The following is a 13,993-nucleotide window of genomic DNA, read 5'->3' as shown; positions in this document are numbered from 1 at the left end:
GGGAGAGAGAGAGAGAGAGAGAGAGAGAGAGAGATCAGACCATGTCTCCCCAGCTTCAATACCTGAGTCAGACCATTTCATTCCATTGGTTTCTGTCTATCTGAGTCATCCCCAGATAGCATGGGCACAGAGCTCTGTCAGGATTCCTGGTCTGGGGATCATCTTCAGGGATCAGACAATCAGCAATGGTCAGAGAGACCATAGACCATTCTGCCTGCATCAGTCTTGGCAAGGCATTGCTTGGGGAAAGATGGCTATGCCATCAGCACTCACCAAGGCTTCTCTGCAGCCCTGAGCCCTCACCTGCCCTGCCTCAAGCTCCGTGCTCCTTGCAGGCCATTGAGACAGGACTGAGCTATGGGCTAATTTTCTTTATTCTGTTGTCTTCCCCTACTTCCCTCAACTTTTTTTTCATTTTCCTTTTCTTATCCCGTTCTTTTAAAATATTTGGTTCTTTTCCCTTTGTGTGTATGTGTGTGCGAAACCCTTGAAAGCTCACAAACTCAAACCTATGGGGCCTCCAGGTAGGACATGCATGGGATGGAAGATGTGTGTAGCTCTCGTCTGTCTGAGTTTGGGGTGGGGCAAACCCTCCAGAGCTCATATCCCATCCTAGAGCACCTGCCCTCTAGTCCTCATGCTACCATCATCAGACCCTGTCACCCGATGGCCCCTTCCTGCCTGGAATCCCTGTGTTAACCTATAGTCCCTTCTGGGCCAGTGTGAGCATCCCTTGCCTCTCTGACTCCTGCTTCCTTAGCTGCTGCTTCCCTTTTGCTGGATCCCTTGTCCTCAGTGTGTCTTGTTCATTGGCTTGCTTTCTGCCATGTCTTACAGCTGTGGTTCCCTAACCCTGCCTCTACTTATGAGCAGTGTCAGTCATGGGACTAACTATGTGTCTAAGGGATCTATGTTTAGGACCAGGAGCACATCCCAGACTATAATCTTACTTTGGACATCTGCCCTAGGTTCTCCCTTTTAGAGTCTGAGTGCCCTCACTACCCTGGAGTCTTTATACTACAGTGGAGAAAGCATGAAGGCCCAGGGGACAGAGTCATTTATTCTGGGTGGTGGCTCCCTCTTGCTGTGTTTAGGGCCAATTTGGGAAGCAGGAAACAGTCTTTGTTCATGTGCAGGTAGCTGTGCTACTCAGGAAGTTGTACCCCACATGTAGAAGGTGAGCCACCTCCTTACCGTGCTTGGGTGAGGTCTGTGCTGCACAGCCTTACAAAATGGGTCCATCCTTCCAGACCTGGTCCAATAGCAGGTAGAGGTCCTTTACTCTGGAGCTGTGACCTGTCTCCTACCTTTTATAGGGACTGGACTAGGAGATTAAGCATTTGACTCTCAAAATAGAAGGATTCCTGGGTAGGCCATTGGACATCTTCCCAGACCCCAGAGGCACAGGTAACTGTGGAAGTAGCATCCAATGTCCTGCCTCTCCCGGGGCTCCCAATCTCCTCTCAGGTAGAAGACCTGTGTCCTGTCCTGTCCTGTCCTGTCCTGCTTTTCCTCTCCTCAGCCTATCTTTTCCAGCCAGTACCACACTCAGAAAGAAAATGTCCCCCAGAGCCTCCAACCTGTGTGGCTGGAGTTGTTCCACAAGACCAACAGTATTCTCGGATTAACCCATACTCTCCTGGGGTTGCTCCTCCTCCAACCCTTTGTGACTGCTCAGGGGTGACCAGCTATGTGCACGGCCCTACTCCATGTGTCTGCCCCTGGTTGCTGCTTTGTGTGTCCCGGGCATGCATCCAGTGTGGCTGGGAGGGCTGGTTTTACATGTGTCTAACCTGGCCTATGTGGTGGTGAGTGTGGGAGCCCAAGGCAGAGGGCTGTGCCAGAGACCCTGCTCCAGGCCCCAGGGCTGGGTGAAAAGGTAGAGAGCGGTCCTCATGGCACCAGCTGACTAACTGATTGCTAGGCTTCTGCTTCATTGACTTGTCAAGGGCAATGAATGGCTTGGGGGAAGGGAGTCAAAAAAGGGTAGGGAGAGAGAAGCTCACGGGGCTTGTGGTGTTTTGTTTTGTTTTAAACCAGGATTTTCAGGGTCCTCCTAGGTCTGACCCTGGGGCTGTGGCTGTGAAGCAAAGAAGGCCCAGATGTAGCTACCCTTGCCAGATCCTGTGCAACCTATGGGGGTAAAAGGAGAGGGGAGGAGAAGAAAACCAGAGGCAGCAGTGGCTCAGGGGTGTAGGGTGGGTCTCTGCCTGGAGAAACAGGATTGGAGTGAAGAGCAAGTTGGCCAGTGAACTCAGCTGCCCTTCTGTTTTAGAGGTGGTTGGAGAGCCATTAAAAGTTTGAGTGGGAGAGGAGTAAGGCTGCTGGGCATGTTTGAGATACCTACTGGAATAGGGGTGGGGCAGAGAGATGGTAAGAGTCTGGAGAGTCGCAGGACACAGGAAGACACAGCATTTTCAGTACCTATGGTCACACAGAGAGGAGGGCTGGCAATGCTGGACTAGGAGGTGGCTCACTGCTGCAGAAACCTAAGCATAAGAACCCAAAGAATCCAAGTTCTGTGCTTTTTAGCTGAGGGGCCAAGAATAAAAGACAAGATAAGGTGGAGGGGAGTCCTGAGGAACCTGGTATGTAGTTGGGACTCTGGGAGGCCAATACTGAAAGTCACAAGAGGGATCTGCAGCATGAAGATGTCCTGGAGCAGGTAGGGTCAGAACTGGGAAATGAGTGGCAGGGCCTGGGGTAATGGCAGCCAAGGGACTATTGTGTTTGTTGTAAAACAAAGTGGGGATTTATGAAACAGACATTTGCCAGGAGGAAACTGAGGGTCTAAGGCTGAAAGTGAGATGGGGCAAGCAGATTTTTTTACCCCTGTGTGGCAAGGGTTCACCTTCTGCATAGGAACATGCCTCCCCCAATACTGTCTGTGGCAATGGACTGATCAAATGCCAGGGCAAGCAGGCAGAGGCCTGGCAGAGGCTGCCAGTGGTGTGTGACCAGGTCAGGAAAAGGAACAGAACTATGTTATATGCTGAGGGTCCTCAAAGCATCAGGGCCTGATGAGAGTTGTCCAGGATAATCAATCATCCTATAGTCCTAGAAATGAGCTTCTCTTTGCCCAGCAAAGCCCTTTTCTGTGACCTTCCCCCTGCACCATTCCAGCCTTCAGAGGCAAAGTTGCTATGCAAAGGGACTTAAGGGTCTGAGACCTTGAATATGTTGGGGTGCTGTTTGCAGCTCCTTGAAATTTTCAGGGTCAGGGAAATAGAGCAGAAGAGAGGTTGGGAAGAGCCACCCTACCTGGCTCTCTTGATCTATTACATGCTGAAGGGCTGGGCCCTCATGGCCTGCTGTCTACTTTCTGTGCCTGAGGCCCGAGGCCCCAGGAACAATGTGAGTAGGTGTGGGTAAAGACAGCCCTGGAGTTTGGGAGAGGTGGAGGCACTGAGCCCAGAGCTTCAGGTGTTCTACACCCATGCTCTGGCATCTGCTGTTTGCTCCCATGGATGGAGTAGATGTGGGTGTATAGAGCTGAGCCTCAGCTCTTAGGGGGTTAGGCTTACTCACTTCTCCTTCTCTTGCCTCAGACTCATCCCGCCTCTGAACCAACTGGAGCTGCTGAGGAATCTCAAGAGCAAATCTGGACTCACCTTCAGGTCAGCACAGGGTCTCCTCCCAAGATAAGACTGAAACACTGGGGTAGAGTGGGCAGCCTGGGTCTCCTGAGAGGCTCTAGAACTTTGGCCAGTGACAAAAAGCCCTGGGGTATGCTTGGCTACTAATCTTAAAGACTAGTTAGATTCTGCTAGTTGGGTTAAGGATCCTATCCCTAGAAGAGTAGCTGGTTAAGGTGATGGAGCATGAGGTGGGTGGGGTAAGAAGAAGACTTTGATAAAGGATCATCTGGCTCATTCATGGCTCATGCTTAGGTGGGAAGTAGTGTCCTGGGACTGCGTTCCCAGGGTTGGGTGCTATCATGTTCACAGTAGTATCTGCTGGTCTTTCAGTTACAGACTTTGTGACTCACAGTGTTTGGACCAGTGATGGGTATAAAGAAGGGCTTTATTCTCCACAGAAGTGGAATCCCAAGCAAATTCCTGTCTCCAAAGAGCCTTTGAAACAGCAGTGGGCCTTTGGCAGTGGGCTGATGGTAGGCCCTGTTCCTAAACATATGTGGGCACTTCTGAACGTGACCATTCTACACCTGGATTTTCTGAGTGGGTTCTGGGTCCATTCATCATCTCCATATAAGAAGAGAGAAATTTGGAGACACTAACAGGGTAGAAGCTAAGTGAAAACACAGGCAAAGACTAGTGGTACAGCCATAAACCTAAGCCACCTGGAGTGACAAGGTGGATCCTCTCCTAGAGTTTGTGGAGGAGTTAGCCCAGCAACACCTTGACTTCTGTATCTCTGCTCCAGGACTGTCAGAGAGTGACTTGTGTGGGTTTAACAACCTGATTATGCTGTCATGTTACTGAAGCTCTAGATAACTCAGATTCGGAGCTGACAAAATGGGATGCTGTTTTAACAAGCACCTAAGAGTGTGACAGTGGGTTTCAAATTGGGTAATGGTTGGATCTGGAAGAGGTTTGAAGCACATATTAGAAAAACCTACACTACCTTGAAGGAATGGTTAGTGGAAGTACAGATGTTCAGAGATGCTCTGGAAAGTCTCCCAAGAAGTGAGGTTTCAGTTTATGGTTGGTTGGTTCCACTGCCTGTAGGATGTGGCAAGGCAGGAACATCATGGCACAAGGGTGTAATGGGTGAATACTATTCTTATGACAGGAAGAAGAGAGAGACAGGAAGAAGCCAGGGGCATGATTCACCCTTCAAAGGCACACTCCAATGATCTGTCTCTGTATACATTCCCTGCACCTGAGAATAGCCTATTCTCTATGAACACATGAATGAATTAACTCAGGGATGAGGTTGATTCGATCTCAATGATGCCACTATTTGGGCACTAAGACCTCAGCCCGTGACACATCCAAGGAGATACTTCATATCCAAACTAAATGGGAATTGATACCATTCGGAAAGAAGTCAGTAAAGAATGTGTTACCAAAACCCAGGACAGGTAGTACCTTACTTGTGCTAGCGTATCAAAGACTTTCTTGAGTTGTGTTCCCTGTTGGGTGGAAGTAAAATCATAAGAGGTGGGTTTGGAAGTTCAACCATTGAGGGAGGTTTCCTGTCAACTGTGAAGAGTACACCCTAATTTTTCCTTGATGTTCACTGTCAAATTTCAGAAGAAAAATAATTTGAGAAACCCCTATGAGAAACTTGAACTTGGAGATCTGGGGACATTCTGAATCTGTCTAGACAGCAAAGGGCTATTTTTGAGGAGAAGCACTTCAGCTACCAAGCACTGGCTGCAGACAGGGCAGAAAGCAGGTGCTTGACACAAGTCCAGTCAATCATCTTGATGGAAGTCAGAAATGAAGAAGCTTATCCAAGAGAGCTGTGGAAAGGACTCTTCTAGCATAGCCTGGTATCTACTCTTCAGCTACCTTAGGCCCTCAATAGGATGCTCACGTCTAATGGAATCCATTCTAGGACTACCTCTTGGTTGCACACAGGACTCTTCTGACCAATACCATTCATCCTGAGCCTCTTAGGGATCCTACAGAGGACCAGTGAATTCTACCATGGGTCAATGGAACAAGTAAATGAAGGCAACATTGTAGATTGTTACAAATAGGAGGGATGCTAGTACAGTGACTTATGGCCACGTGGGCTGGCTTCAGAGTAGCAGAAGTAGAGATCAACAGAGCCAGGGGCTAGTTATTACTGAAGCTTGACTCTGAATAGAAATTGCCTTTCGGGTTTCAAACTTTGGTAACCAGGGATCCTTTATCAACCTCCCCAGTTTGAGAGTAACTTTCACCCGTGCTGGTCTCTCCATCAAGCCAGTAAGTGATTTGCTTATGAGACTCATACCTGTGTGTAGAGGGCTTTCCTCCAGGACAACTGCAGAGTCTTGCTAACCTCCTTTATGTTGTTTAACAGACAATTAGTGATTTTTGACAGTTGATGCTGCAGTGGGTTGAGACTTAAGGAATTTAGGGATGGGTGGTATATTCTAGACCTCAGGTATGGTGCATGAGCACCAACTCTTAAGACATGTCCATGAATGTGACCCTTAATTTGAAAAAAGGCCCTTGCACAGGTTGTAAGTTAAGAGCTTCAGCGGCTATCTGCCTGCATAGAGGTCAGGGGAGGAGACAGAGGATGCCGTAATGTAAACAAGGGGAAGATGGAAGAAGAAACTCGAGAGATAAGCTATTAGCCAAAAATGTGGAACCCCCAAAGCTGGAAGAGGCAGACATTTCCCTAGTCCACTGGAGGACTGACTACCTACACCTTGACTTTGGATTTGTGGCCTCCAAGGCCAATAAAGGAAATTTAATTGCTCCCAGATGCAGTTAGGGTTGACGGGGTGGGTAGAAGTGAGCCCTCAACTGTTCAGACTGTTGGAGCTCCTAAGGGCTGCTTGAAAAGATCACAGGATCTCAGTGCTCGTCATACAAAAGACTGACCTGGCACTGCCCTCCCCTAAGAGTACCAGGGGTCACTCCTCAACTTCCCTTCTTATCTAAATAAGATCCAGCCACCACCTACTTATCTTCACTAGAAAGAACCAACTCCAGCAAAGCAGATAATGGCCAAAATAGCTCTGCAAGCCTGGGAATGACTACTGGCCTTAAAACAAGCATGACCACGGATTGCGGCAAAGTCCTTGGCTGACTCCTGCTATCACTGAAAAATTGCACAGGAGGAGGGAAATTCCATTAAGTTGAGAGCTTTATTCAGCTGCATTTTCTTTCTGAAACTTTATACTGGTATGATTGTGTTGAAGTGAGCATCCATTAATATCCAATAAAGGAGCCCCCTGGGTCAGAAGACCACAGTTCCCTTGGGAGCCCCTTTCTTCCCCCAACCTTGTTTCTGGGCCTTGTAGTGCCTCATCAAGAGGACAGGTACCCTAGGAGAATGGTTCTCTGCACCAGGTCCCATTACATATAACCCAACCTGTGGACGTACAGATAGGTGCCAGGTCTGAGGCCAGAGGCCCAAGTAGGTTAGTGAGATCCTAGAGGGGGCCAAGAGAGGTCCCCTTTCCTGGGCCACTGTATGTGCCATGGGACTGCCAGAGCTGGTAGCTACTAACTCTTTGTTCCTCTTTTTGAAGGAAGGAACCACAACCAGAGCCGTCACCAAGGTCAGTTCCTCCTGCCTCCAGTTGCCCTGGTGTGTGCTGTACCCATCTTGCCTTGCTCCCTCTATGTATATACCATGTGTCCTGGGGGCAGGGCTACCATGGGGCCCCATGTGTGCTTCTATGTGTGGCAAGTAATTGTGTGTCCTGGCACACCCAGGGTCACTTCTCAGTTATAGCCTCCTCACAAGGATTTGGGCAGCATGGGGGTAGGGCTCCTTGGATCATCCTCCTAAACCCTGCCCATGGACCAGCCCCACAGGGAACTCTGAGGCTGGTTCCTATGTGCCCTGTAGGTATGTTGCTGGAATTGGCAGCCCGAGCTGGGGGCCCTCCCATCACTCTAGTGGGGAGGAGAATGTATTCAGAATGCGGACAGAAGAGAAGAGGGGCCTTACTACCTGATAGCCTTTGGGTATCCAGAGTCCTCCTGAGGAGGTTAAGGTGCCCTAGCCCCTCTCATACCTCCAAAGATATTCCTACCTCGATGCTCTCTCTCTCTCTTTCTCTCTCCTGATCCCTGATGGCCTCCAAGGCTCCATTTGCTCAGGCTGGCTATGTGGGGATCCAGTGTCAGCTTTGCTTAGTAGAGAAAGACAGAAAGAGACTGTGTTCTCCTAGTACTTACAAGCAAAGAAAGACCATCTCACAGATTTCGAGTTCAGTGTGCATCTGCCTGGGTACTCAAGACCTTTAGGCTGAGTGTGTCCCTCCTCCCAGTGACATGTCCACAAGGTACAGTGTGTGTGTATATGGCTCATAGACTTTAGGTCTCAGAAGGAGATTTGCCTGGCTCCTTGTGCCCTCTCAGATACCAAGATTACCTCGAATATCTAAAAACTGCTCTTGTCCAGGGAAGGGTGGAATTAGGCTGAACCTGTTCTCTGTCCATTAGAGAATGGCACTGTCCTTTCCCATCCCACAAAAGGAGAATTTATAGGTGGCGTCCTGAATTGCAAAGACTGGCAAGGCTTCCCAAATCAGCTAAAGGGACAGCTAATAATGGCAAACCCTGGTCACTAAGAAAATTAGCTGGAAAGAGACAGTCAGTCTAGTGTAGCCTTGGTTGTTGACATGTGGAGGTAAAAGAGCCTCCCCTGGCCTTGGTGTGGGTAAAACAGGAGAGTATTGGCAGCCTCACTGTGCCCATGGATACCCACTCCAGCTCCTCACTGTCCATAAGGGCCATTCTGGTCTGCCCCTCTCAGCACTATTTCCAGTGACTATCTGACCCTTGCACCCTGACTGGGAACAAGTTGCCCAGGAGGCTTCTGGCCTCTAGCAGTTCCTTGTGCTTATTGCCATAGCTTTAGCATTCTCTGTGAGAGTCTCGTCTCAGCCTTTCTCTCTTTCTCTCTTCCTCTTCTGCCCCCATCTGGAAAATCTTGCTGCCCCCAAGTGCTTTAATCACTGTTACTGCCCTTCTTGGGCCCCTTTCTCGTCTGCTCTGTCTTTTGGGATGAGGTGCTGACCCTGAAAGCAGGACTCAAGGTGAGGACCCACGGGAGCCCCCTGGCTCTCCGGTATGTTCCGTGGCTCCCCTGCTCTCCGCCCTGCCACTCCTCTGTCTTCCCCGCGTGTCAGTGGCCCCTGCCTGCCTGTACCTCCACACCCTTCCCTGAGGGCTAACGATTACCAACACAGTCCTTCTAGGACACCCTGCTCCCAAAATGCTCAGTTGAGGCAGCAGATTTGCCATCCCTGGGAAGGGTGTACAGGTCCTTTGCACAGACACTGGGATCCTCAAGGAGGTTGGGGAACCTGAAGAGCTAAGTACTGAGGGGGTGAGGAACAGTTTCTGTCAGTGAGGACTCCCACTCTTTCATTGGGATGTATACCTGCTAGCCAGGTAATGGAGGGTGGGGTAGTATCTCTAGCCTCTTCCAGGAGCAGCTAAACCCCCTCTTTAGCACCAAGAACATAGGAAGTGTACAGAAAACTGCTTCATAGGAGACAAATAATGAGGTGAGCCTATCCCTGGGGTCTTGTCTAAATGCTAAGTGTGGGGGGCGGCAAGCCTAGCTCCCCAGAGTCTTGCTATCCTTGGATTCAGCCAGTCTAGCAGGAGTCAGTGGCCATGTTTCTATCTGGCTTTGGACATAGCCTTACACTTTCCCTGGCAGGACCAGCTGACATTATCTTTCTGGGCAAGTAGGTGGTGTGAACCCAGGACCTTTCCCTCAGCTATCTAAAGGTACCTTCCTGGTGTGTTGTGCCTCATGATGAAGGTGCATGGGGTGGTTTGTTCCTAAGGAGACCTACGTGACTAAGCTGTAAACACTGGGGGTATCTGGGTCAGGGGAGCCAGGGAAGGTGGGAGCTCAGGCCTGTGCTATACCGGTGTTTTTTTGTGACTACAGTTGCTGTGACTGTCTTTTGTGGGTTTGTTGTTTTTCTTACTGTCTCCTACCCTGTGCCTAAAGGAACCTCCTAGCCCTGGCTTGGCCCTTCTTGTCCATACAGGTCCAGACTTCTTCACAGATGGAGGTGTCTGTGTGTCTTGGTGCCCATCTGCCCTGTCTGGTCTTAGCCAGTGTCTGTGGGCCTATCTGTTCTCCACTGGGCTTGGCATCCTTATGGGCTGGCCAGTTGGCATCTGCCTGTGATTGAGATTGGCCAGCCATTTGCAGATAAGATATAGCTTCACTTTGCTGATGGGACAGAAAGATGGCATCAGAGGGAATAGTCACACCAGCCCAAATTAGAGGTTCTTGGTACTCACCAATCAGGGAAGGCTGTGGAGAGCAGCTTCCTCATCCCCAGATCTTGTCAGGCTCTCAAGCCATGTTTTCTCAGACAAGAATGACAAGCCACATACAACATTCATTAAAATGAACACAGCTGGAATTCATTCCTGAGTCTCAGTGGCCAGGTGTGGTCAGTGACTACCAAACTAAACACAACTCCCAGACATGGTTTCTATAGCAGACCTGAGCCTCAGGCCCAGGATTCTCAAGAAGCCATAGAGCTGGAGGAACAAAGGGGACTTTTGTCAAAAGTGTTGGAAATGGACCGCCTCTGTCTTTTGTTCCTAGGATGGACTTGGGGGCCAGGGTCCAAGGATCTAGGTGCTCATTTGCTTAGCAGGCTGTTTAACCCTGGGTCAAGTCATGGAGAATGCTCTGATACACTACCCTGTAGTAAGTTAGCAGCAAGCATCCAGCCTTTGTCCTACATCTCCAGAGTGTCAGAGGAGCCCAAAGCTGCTTGTCTACCTAGAACACCAAGCCTATGTGGATGCTTGGGCACAAGTCTTCTTGGTGCTCAAAGTCCTGAATGAACAGTTTCAGAACTAGCCTGCCTGGACAGCAGAATGCTCTCTGGAACCAAGTTCCAATCCTAATTTCTGTTGACGCCAGTTAGAGCAGTGTGTCTTTGTGCCTAAGTGGGGAGGTTCCTGCAGTCAGTGATACATTAACACAGTGGTTGTGTTTGAATAAATGTGTGGTGGGAAAATGGACTGCTGGGCACTTTTCTTCCTAGGGTTGGTTTGTTTCTGATTTGAGATGGTCCTATCTGTTGGTTTCCTCATGGATGAAGTTTGTGAAGTGCTATTATAACTATACAGGAAGAAGGAAGACCTGGACGGAAAAAAGAAGTGTTTTTGTAATTTTCTCTTTTTCTTTTCTTTTTTTCTTTCTTTCTTTTTTTCTAGACAGTTTCTTTGCTTAACCCTGGCTTTCCTGAAACTCCCTCTACAGACCAGGCTGAGGTCTGCTGAGGTCCACTTTCTCTCTGTCTCTCTTTCTCTTTCTCTGTCTCTGTCTCTCTCTCTGCCTCTGTCTCTGTCTCTGTCTCTCTCTCTCTCTCTCTCTCTCCTTCCTTTTTTCTTCTTTTCTTTTTTTTAACTTGAATATTTTTTCATGTTCTAATGCAAAACAAATCTCAAGAGTCTGGGAGATTCTTGGAAAGGGTCACTGTTTTCTGGGATTTTGCTAAAGATCTCTGTTAGCCCAGGCCATAGCAATAAGGTGGACTCGTGGAATCCCAGATGAATTAATGTACTTGATCAGTCCTTCTAAATGTGGCTATGTCCCCAAGCCTCTGCTCCTTCTAACTGGGGGCAACCATTGCCTCCTGAATAAATCAAAGCCTACTACTGACAGATCACAGGCTGGTGTGGCAAACCCTCGTCGCTTGCCAATTGGTTGTAAAGCTAAACCGCACATTTTTCCCTCCCTAAAAGGCGCATGCTTTGCAGTGGTCACCTCCCAGACTTTCTCCACCCACATCTGGCCTCCTGTAGCATCTCGGTTCATGTGTTGTTATTATTATTATTTTTGTTGGCATGTGTATAGCAAAAAATAATACATCTCTTAAAACATGAACCCACACGCTGGCTTTGGAAGGAAAGGGTATTTTTGGAGGAAAAACACAGGGATTCTTTTTCTCCAAAAATAGAGAACCATTTTCTTTCCCAGGCAGCAGAAGACTTTTGTGCGCTCCCCTTTCTTGCTGTCCCTGCTCAGACACAAACACTGTGGCTGGGGGACTGAGAGCCTGAACTCCCTGGGAGGTCACAGTGCCTCAGTTACCTGCTCTCTGTTCCGGTCCTGTCACCCGCCCCCAGGACTAACTATACTCTCCTCATTTCCAGTAAAGGCAGACCGTGCCGAGGGTGCCTGTGTGGATGCTGCCCCGGACACTCTAGGTACCACGCAATGCTCGCACGGACTGACCACGCTGCACGCTCCTGCCCTCCCTGCTTACTAGAGGTTCAGGATGAGCCGGCACAGTGCCCACCCAGCTCTGAGTCCTTTGATACCTAAACACAGGGCAGAGCTGGGCGCCTGGCCTCTGACTCTAGGTGGAGCCCCCTCCTGCCAGAGCAGGGGGCTGGCTGGCCAGGGTTACTGATGTAGAAACAGTTTAATATCCTTCAGGGAACATTTTCTCTGGGGCCGGCCACTCTGGTACCTCTACTAGGCATTAAGGACCGACCCTTAGCCGGCACCTCACTGAGGGAGGCAGCTCGCTGTGTTCTGGGCTCTTCGGGGGCCCCCAAAAGCCAAAGGCCATGTCTCCCACTTCTGACTTGCAGGCCTGGTTTAGGGAAGACTGGAAACGGGATGCTGAAAAGCCTCCTAACCCTTTGCACCTTGATTACGCCCTTCCCTTTCCATTTCCCTGTCTGTTGTCCATGAATGAAGGCATCTGTCCTGCTTGCTCTGGGGCCCCTGCCTCCTGGTTGCCCTCCCATGCCCGTCCCTTTCCTGGCTGGAACAACCCAGCCATGTTCAGGCAGCTGTGGTGGCCCCCGCATGGGGGAGCCCCCAATCATGTGCATGTGTCCAGCTGTGCCGAGCAGCATGCTGTGCATTTGCACCTGTGCATGCTCCGTGTCCTTCTCCACTGGGAGAGGGGCTTGAGGGCCACCTCCCCACCCCATGGGCCTCTCTGCTGGCTCTGTGCGCTGGAGGCGGTGCTTGTGGGGGAGAATGTTGCAACTGCAGACAGGGAGCTGGGTGTCTAGACTGCCCTGGGAGGCAGCCTGCTCAGGCCCTGGCTGAAGCTGCCCTGCTTGTCCACAGCCTATGTGTCCAGGTGCTTCTGGCCACAGGTTGAACCTTTAGGACTAAAAGGCTAAGGCCGAGCTGCTTGAAGACCAGAAGGGCTAGGAAGAATGGGCCTGCAGGAGCCCAGCTGAAGTCAGCCCTGCCCTCTGTGTTCTTGTGGACTGTCCCTTGGGCATCCTCAGTCCAGGCACAGGCTGGGCAGTTGTCTGTGGATGCCGGCTCCCTGCATTGCTGAGCCCACGCACTGACTAGGGCAAAGGTCATCTAATGGCTGGTTTCCTTTTGAATTTCACTCTGGAAATTGTGACAGAAAGCAAGAGGCTGGGGTTTGCTTGCTTTCCAGATTCTTCCTGAGCTGACCTCTGGCTGGTGTCATGCCCCTCACATACTGGGTAGTTCTGTTTATGGGCTTTCTTGCTGGGGCTTTAGGGGAAGCTCTGGAGACCGTCCTACCTGATGCTTGCTTTGATCTTGGCTTGGTGGCTTGGGAGGTGAGAGGGAGTCCCTTAAGCTCTATCCAAGCCCCAGAGATGTGGAAGACTGTAGGGACTCAGGGTCCTGACAATGGCAATCCACTTTGTCTCTTTCTCTGTCAGAGATTCCTTCAGAGGAAGGGACAGTGTGGAGAGTTGCAGACAGAAGAACCAAGACCAAGGGTAGGGGGTCTATTTCCTGGAAGCTACAAATCTGCTGTGGGCTGCAGTCCTGTGCAGGGCTAGACTCCAGCCCTGGGTTTGTGTGGCTGATAACTTCTTCTGGCAGTTGTGAAAGAAATTACCACCAGGATGATAAACTGGCTGACTTTGGGTGACCTGCTTAGAGAGATCTGTTCAGTCTTTCTTGTTGCAACCCTTTGCAGAGGCCTGGGGTCGGGAGGCAGTAAGAACCTGACTTGCCATCACCAGCCATTGCCCCTCACTCTGAATGACAGCCAGAGTTAAATGTAAACTGATTGTAAGTTGTTGCAACACTGAGTGACTCCTGAGACTCCACCAGGAAGTCATCTCTGTGACTTGGTCAGCACCATGCTGCTTAGTGTTATCTCATTTCCCTTCCTGAGTGCTACTGGGAAGTGCGTGTTTCCTCAGCCTATCTTTTACCTCACCTACCCTGGGTGGACTGTGAAAGACACATTATCTTGGGTCTTCAATAGTTCCTGTGATCAAGGGGCCCATAGGAGAAGAAAAGAACATTTAGAAGCCACAAACCCCTGAGTATCCAGTCTTCTTCAGATTCAGCTAAAACTTTCTGTTTAGAAAGGCGTCAGAAAGTCATGTGGATTCTGGATGTT

At 49.9% G+C, this 13,993-nt stretch overlaps 1 protein-coding gene across 11 annotated transcripts in view; it reads left to right on the top strand.

Moving 5' to 3' along the window:
• Kcnq2 (potassium voltage-gated channel subfamily Q member 2) overlaps nt 1–13,993 on the top strand; it is a 59,989-nt gene that overhangs the window by 31,414 nt on the left and 14,582 nt on the right. For 6 of the 11 annotated variants that reach the window (XM_031373047.1, XM_031373045.1, XM_031373046.1 and 3 more), the window contains exons 9-10: nt 3,549–3,617; nt 7,160–7,189. In XM_031373047.1, coding sequence (XP_031228907.1) covers nt 3,549–3,617; nt 7,160–7,189 — 99 coding nt within the window. Of the gene's footprint in view, nt 1–3,548; nt 3,618–7,159; nt 7,190–11,783; nt 11,838–13,993 lie in introns of all 11 variants that reach the window. The other 5 variants (XM_031373043.1, XM_031373048.1, XM_031373044.1 and 2 more) reach the window with 1 other exon arrangement.

The sequence above is a fragment of the Mastomys coucha genome, unplaced genomic scaffold (genome assembly GCF_008632895.1).
Source record: "Mastomys coucha isolate ucsf_1 unplaced genomic scaffold, UCSF_Mcou_1 pScaffold15, whole genome shotgun sequence".
Lineage (NCBI taxonomy): Eukaryota > Metazoa > Chordata > Mammalia > Rodentia > Muridae > Mastomys > Mastomys coucha.
The sequence above is the reverse complement of the archived record's forward strand: the minus strand, read 5'-3'. Positions and strand labels throughout refer to the sequence as shown.